The 6,602-nt window shown below is 40.1% G+C and overlaps 1 protein-coding gene across 1 annotated transcript in view; it reads right to left on the bottom strand.

Moving 5' to 3' along the window:
* Window positions 1-255: 255 nt before the first annotated feature.
* The window catches only part of LOC103894684 (vitellogenin-2-like), a 24,258-nt gene continuing 17,911 nt past the window's right edge, over window positions 256-6,602 (bottom strand). The window contains exons 29-36 of the mRNA XM_009274108.1: window positions 6,165-6,303; window positions 5,326-5,461; window positions 3,995-4,181; window positions 2,581-2,672; window positions 2,018-2,115; window positions 1,778-1,937; window positions 527-688; window positions 256-371 (exon numbers count right to left, since the gene is read on the bottom strand). Of these exons, the coding sequence (XP_009272383.1) occupies window positions 256-371; window positions 527-688; window positions 1,778-1,937; window positions 2,018-2,115; window positions 2,581-2,672; window positions 3,995-4,181; window positions 5,326-5,461; window positions 6,165-6,303 (1,090 nt within the window). The remainder of the gene's footprint in view (window positions 372-526; window positions 689-1,777; window positions 1,938-2,017; window positions 2,116-2,580; window positions 2,673-3,994; window positions 4,182-5,325; window positions 5,462-6,164; window positions 6,304-6,602) is intronic.

The raw sequence follows: 6,602 nt of genomic DNA, 5'->3' as shown, positions 1-6,602 counted from the left end.
TCTTCGGGGAACCACTTGTTCAGAGAGAAATGACCTCGACGGGCCGCTTTTACAGAGCAACGGTTTATTAAAAGATCGGACGCGGCGAAGGGCGTCCGGAATTATTTTCAAGATCTCAAAATAAATGGAGAAGAACGATCTCCTGAAGGGGACAGGCCTTGTCCTCACTGTCCAAACCAGCCGTGTGCGCGGGGTCACAGGCCGTCAGGGCTGACACTGCCACCGAGAAACGAGTGGGTCCTGTGGAAGGGGGCGTCACGCTGGACATGACTGTTGTTGACAGGAACACGCCGTATGAGCAGAAACTGCGCTCACAACGTCCTCGGATTTCTGGTCTAGCCTAATCTGCCCGTCCAGGTTGAGAGTGGAGTCTGTAAACGAGAAAAGAGGAAAAAGAGGTCGTGTGAGGGGGTTTTTATACATTGATGTACTCAAGTGTTAGTTCGGTCAACCTCATGGTTTTTCACAGAATCACAGTCGGACATACTGGTTGTGTTGTGCACAAGTACCCGTTCTGCAGACTCACCAGCTGGTACACAGTGGAAGCCCACGGAGACAGGAACAGTCCTGGTTGCTGAACAGCCTTCTACGCAGTGTAGAACTGGCTCCACAGAGAAGCATTTTGCTGCCTTCTTCTCAAAAGCAACTGGCTTCTCAATTTTGACAAATTTACGCTGCAGCTTACAAGCTATAAAACATGAATTCTGTTAAAGCACCTACAGAATTTATATAAATAACTTTTTTGACTTAATTTGTAGAATTAGCAACAACTAAGATCAATGGATAAACCACGTTACACAAGCTACGTGAAACTAATCTGATTGAAGTGAGTCGATTTTCTGTCAGTGGCTTAGGCTGTGAGAAAATCAGGCATGTGGGACACAGTCCCAAGGACAGAGGCTTGCCAACTAGGACACAGGTGTCCAAAAAGATGTATGTGAAAACCTTGGTCAACTGACACTCAACTATACCCGAACTATGACAGCACTTCATTTTGGGGCGGTAGTGGCTCCTAGACATCCGTATATCCACTTCTGCGCTGTGCCTAGCATCACACCCGCCTTGCCATGGCTGAGTAGCTTAGTTCTTAAGCCTCTGTGATCCAGGCTTTCCTGGACCAGTCCCCCCAGGGAGCTTGATCTAAGACTATTCCAAAAATGCCACCACGTGCCCGGAGGGTTGGGTTCCACACAAAATGCGGTGCACCCTAATGTTATCAATATGTTCATGTCATCGTTTTTATACAGGACCTGGATGGTAAGAACAATCATTCCCAGGCTGAAGGTTTCAGATTAAGTTCATCTTCAGCCTGAGGAAATTAAAACAGGTATTTCCCACCTCAAGTGCCCTCTAGTTTGATAGCCAGGCTAGATTTTAATTTTTTTCTGGGAAACTAAAAGCCTGGAAATGACAGAATGGAAATAAAGAATGAAACTATTAAGGATGACATAAAATGTCTTTTGTCAACAATCAAACTGCCTACTCTTCATACTAACTTATCATCTTAGTTTTAAGTTTATAATTTTATCTGGAACACGCAAACGTCAGGTAACTACATAGTGCATAAGAAATTGATATAAAAATGCAACAAAACCAGAACTTGCAATGAACTACCAAACTCGGGAAAAACAGGGTTTTTTTTAAGTCTATGGCCACAAATCAGAAAAATAGTGAAAAATGTAAGATGATTGTGCTACAATTAATATAAATCATCTATTCATGTGACTAATCAATTAGTCAAAGGCAATGACATTAATATATGTTAGAATCTTAGTACCTCCAGCACAGGGGTCTTCTGAGATGATCCAGGACTGACCAAAACTCACTGCATCTTTAGCTAAATATCCACTGGGCATTTGATATTCCCTTTCCTTCTCAGCGTCGTATTTTCCACAAATACCACATGTTTTTCCAGCCATCCAGAAAGCAATCTGAATCTTTGCGGAAATAAAGAAAAGATGCACTTAAATGTTTTTCTTCTAAAAATAAAACCACTGAAAATAATTTTAAAAAATACCTCAAGTCTATGCCCATCATAATATAGTTTATCTATGCCATAATCCGGGGCTTTTAGTGACAGGCCTTCCTTTTCGCTGCTGATCAGCATGCTTGCATCTGCAACAAAAAAGCGGAAAGGGATTTCTTTTAAAAGGAAGTTACTGTTTTAGGGTCCGACCCGAACCACCTGTTAAAATCCTGGGGACTTAGTGCAGGCTCTACCGTATCTTGAAAGAGATGGGGGAAATGAGAAAGACCGTACTGCTCCCTGCCCTGGAACAAGCCGAAGCCCTGTGACAAGGGTGGCTGTGGCCAGGGGACATCTAGAAGCTTCTTCTGTGGGTCTCTGTGATCAGCACAAGGAACCGCAGCCCTGCGTTATTTGGTTTGTATCAGCATCTCTTTCTTTGCCCACCTTTCATGCCACCCCCTATGAAAGCTAGCATGAAGGTCTGTTAAAATCACCTAATTGTTTCTCAAATTAGGGCGATCTTTATCTTGAGAGGTGTTTGCAGGATCACGTCCTCACCTTCTTCCAAAGATCAGAAAAGATTAAATGAAATATAAAGGTGAGTCTCTTACCAGAATTAGATGTGTACGGAACATCTGTCGGGGCTTGAACACCATTAATCTTCAACTGGATGAGTCCGTTGGAAACATACATGTCAACCTCACTTTAAGTAAAGGAAATTACTATAAACAAATGTTTCTCCTTTGCCCTACTCAGCTCACAATTTCTAGTCCTGGTAGAACCAACACTGCAGGATGTTCATATCATTCTGGCATAAATCACCTGCTACCCTTTGGGAGGAAGATTGGGAGAGCCCAGGAAAGGGTGCCTGGAGGAGTGCTCACAGTACACCTTTCCCTGGCTTTACTCATCCCTGAGTGTCTGCTTGTGGCCACGGTTCAGGCAGGAAGACACCAGGCTTCGGAACAAGACACCCTTGCTGCGGAACAATATAATTGCTGTTACGTTCGCATAAATTGAAGGTGCTTTACATTTCAAAGGAAGATTGAATTCCCTATGGCAGTTCTCTTACAGCCTGAATAGTCTGTGTATCGTAGTATTTTCTTCAGAGCAGTGCTTGCTCTAATGAAGAAATATGAAGCTCAAGCACATCAAAAGCACATCCATACAGTTGTATGAAACAATCGGGAATGATACAGTGACGAGGAATGTCTTTATCTCAAAAGATAGTCTATAAAACAAGCATTTTTCTGTTCTTCTACAAAGCAGGTGCAGGGAATACTAGTTTGTCTCGGTTTCTCTAACATTGTGGCACAGTTAGGCACACAATTTTCAAAATAAATAATTACTTGTAATGAAACCTTACAGATCAAAGCCTATTTATGCGCTTTGAAGAATACTCCCTACAACGATTTTGATTTGCATAATCCAGTACAACTTAGAGCATCAGACTATACTTTTAAAGAAGAACCTACGATGGCAGAGGTGATTGCTCCAAGATGAAACAAAGTGTGTCTTAAGTTAATTTCAAATAGATTAGAACGTTATGCACCAACTAAGGGAAGACCTAAGAGAATGCCTCTAATCTGGGATAAGTAATTCCGTTTTTAGCTATGTGCACTTCTCAGCATCTCTGCTGAGACGATTGTGGGTGATAATTAGTTCTAATTATTATCTTAGTGTAGGAGGCCAGACTAAATGATGACAATAGTCCCTTCTGGATTTATGGTTTATGTGTCTACCTAATTACTAAGAACTGAAAATAGATGGTTAAATGCTAACAAATTCATGAAGAATTTTGGGCAGTAAAGACTTTAGGTTACTGTGAACCTCGGATGTATTTCAGAAGCACTTTTGAAACACAAAGTCCCAAATTCCAGTGACACTCCTAGAAGTCTTTCCATTGAGATCAGTAATTTTTGCATGAGTCTTATGCTAGCACCCATCTGCCCTAACAATCTGGTCTTCACATTTATATCATGCTCAGCTTGACGTCTATTTGTCATTAAGTTTGCAATTACTTACTGGCTGGCGAGTCTGACATTTATTGCTGTAAGGTCAGCAGACCCTTCAAGTCTTTTCATCATCACCAGGAATTTCAGTTCTGAACTACAGTCCTGCACCAAGACATGGTAGCAGTTTGCAGGCATTGAATAGTTAAATTCAACTCCATTGAAGGTTGTGATCGTATTTTGGAAAACTGAACAACGAGCTGAAAAAAAAAATCAGTCAAAAGCAAGCCTTTTTTACTTTATATAAGACAGTTATTCTATTTTAGATTTGTAATTAAAAAAAAAAAAGACCATTTTCTGGTTTTACCTATTCCCACGTAAAAGGAAAATGATTCCTTCAGATGAAATGTTGGATTTGTAGTAATACGAAAGCAAAACTTTGCCAGTCCCCAGACAGCAGCGCAACCCACTCATGATTCAGTCGTTGTGTGAGATAAATTCTGCTCACAGCTGGTGCAACTCTCTGTTTGTGGCCTTTTGGCTTTTGTAACTTTGTTGTAGTCAAAATAATTTCTCAAATGGTGTTAACAGTTCACATATCATTAACACTAGAGGAAGTTCACTAAAATGCTGCTGCCTTAACTGAGTCATAACCAGCATTAGAAATAGTTCGAAGATGGGGAGGAAAAAAAGCCACACTAGAGTGAACTTCTGCCTTTTTCACTGTAATGATATTTGTTGGAAATCCTACCAGCTCTGATTAGAAATTATTTTACAGCAATTTTAATTAATACAGGCTAGTTTGGGTGTTTACCAAAGAAATACGCATAGGTATGATATCAGCCCACTGATTTCAAGCAAAATGTGACTCCTTATCCCAGGATTACATAAAGCTTTTCCATTTAAAATTTACCCTAAGTAAGTATAATGTGATTAGCTCTTAATACAGCATTAATGAAACAATAATCCCTTCAAAATCAAGTGCAGGAGGTGAAATTAATGGGTATACTTTTGAAGCTGTTTTAGCTTCTACATAACAGCACTAATCAAGCAGAGCACCCCAAATCTGAGGTCACTTAGATATCCCTCTCGTAAATTTTGTAATGGTTTTTTCTTCACAAGTAATCTGTGCAGTGAAGCTGAAATGGATGCATTTGGGAATGGATGCATTTGGAATCACTATTTGGCATGGAACCGAATATTTAATCTCACTAATGTAAAGTTTCCTTTTCTTTACATCTTTGCAGCCTCACAGATTTTCATACAGATGGGTTTATTTCCATCTGAAGTCCAACTGATTTTTTAAGTGAATGTAAAATAATTTCAAGTTATGTCAAAGATATAAATCATATTTACAAAATCTGCAAAGTCAGTCAGTGCTTGTGCAGAGAGTTAATTGCTGACCTTTAAGGTTTTCAGTGATTGAAAGCGTTGCTTGGGAGAAGACATTCCGGTCAGGGGATGGCAGTGTTGAAATCGGTGTACCTGGACTTGAAGGGAATGGCAGGGGAAGCCTGATGGCTCTGTCGTAAATTGTGAGCTGAAAATCAGTCGGAAAACAAACATGAATGTAAATGCAAAATACAGTGTAGAGATGAGATAGCATTTTCTTATAATGTTCAAAGAGGACTGTACTGACTGAAATCTAAATTAGAATCTAGATTTAGGTCAGAGCTAAAAAGAAATCAAGTCCTCTGTCTACAGCATGAAATAGCTGTACAATTTGACACATCTGCAACCTATAGAATAGCAGTGCTGTAAATGAAGTTTGATATTCACCAATTTGCAGCTTTTTGGGGAGTTGTACATCACATTTGCTCAGAGTCCAAACAGCTTGCTTACCTGAGATGCACACCTTCTCCTTGCCTATACGTTGAGGGCTGCATGCTTCTCTACAGCCTGGTTTTATTATCTTTTCCAAGACACAGGAAAACCTATCATCTTCCTGAAGATTTGGGAAGGAGTGGTCTTTTTAATAAGATATTGTTAATGTGCTATCAATCGTGATGGTTGTTTTGTAACCTGTTTCTTATTTCATGTGTTTGCATGCTACATGAGAGAGAGAAATGTGTTGTAAGATATTTTCATAATGGAACCAACTGCGTGAATACGATGTCCTTGTGGTGGGAGCTTCTTTATTGTTTAATAAATTAAAAACAAAACCAGTGGGTTAAAAAAAGCTATTAACCTTTGATTTCATAAGTACTGAATGCCCCAGGATAAAAGATAATGGAAATAGTTACCTCAGGTAACTTGAGGACCACATCACAGGTTCTTGGAGATGTCAGAGCCATAACCAAGGTTGCCTGGTGAGAGGGACCACACTGTTGCCTTTGGGAATACCCAAGCACATACGCAGCTCCTGGAAGAAATGAGTAGAACCTGGAAAAGGAAGTAAGTGATTAAAACGATCTGTCTTTGAAAAAATTGATTATTATTTGTTCAGACTAAAATACCCCCATAAAGCAATATGCATTCTGTGTTAGACACGTTGTATATCAGGGTTTGGTAATACATGGTGTTGTGTATGGGAGGAGCGGCAGGCAGATTTTAACTGTTAATGGGTGTCCTGGTTTCGGCTGGGATAGAGTTAATTTTCTCCCTAGTAGCTGGTACAGTGCTGTGTTTTGGATTTAGGATGAGAATAATGTTGATAACACACCGATGTTTTAGTTGTTGCT

This window comes from Aptenodytes forsteri, unplaced genomic scaffold (genome assembly GCF_000699145.1).
Source record: "Aptenodytes forsteri isolate BGI_AS27 unplaced genomic scaffold, ASM69914v1 Scaffold59, whole genome shotgun sequence".
Lineage (NCBI taxonomy): Eukaryota > Metazoa > Chordata > Aves > Sphenisciformes > Spheniscidae > Aptenodytes > Aptenodytes forsteri.
This window is presented reverse-complemented; position numbering and strand designations above follow the sequence as displayed.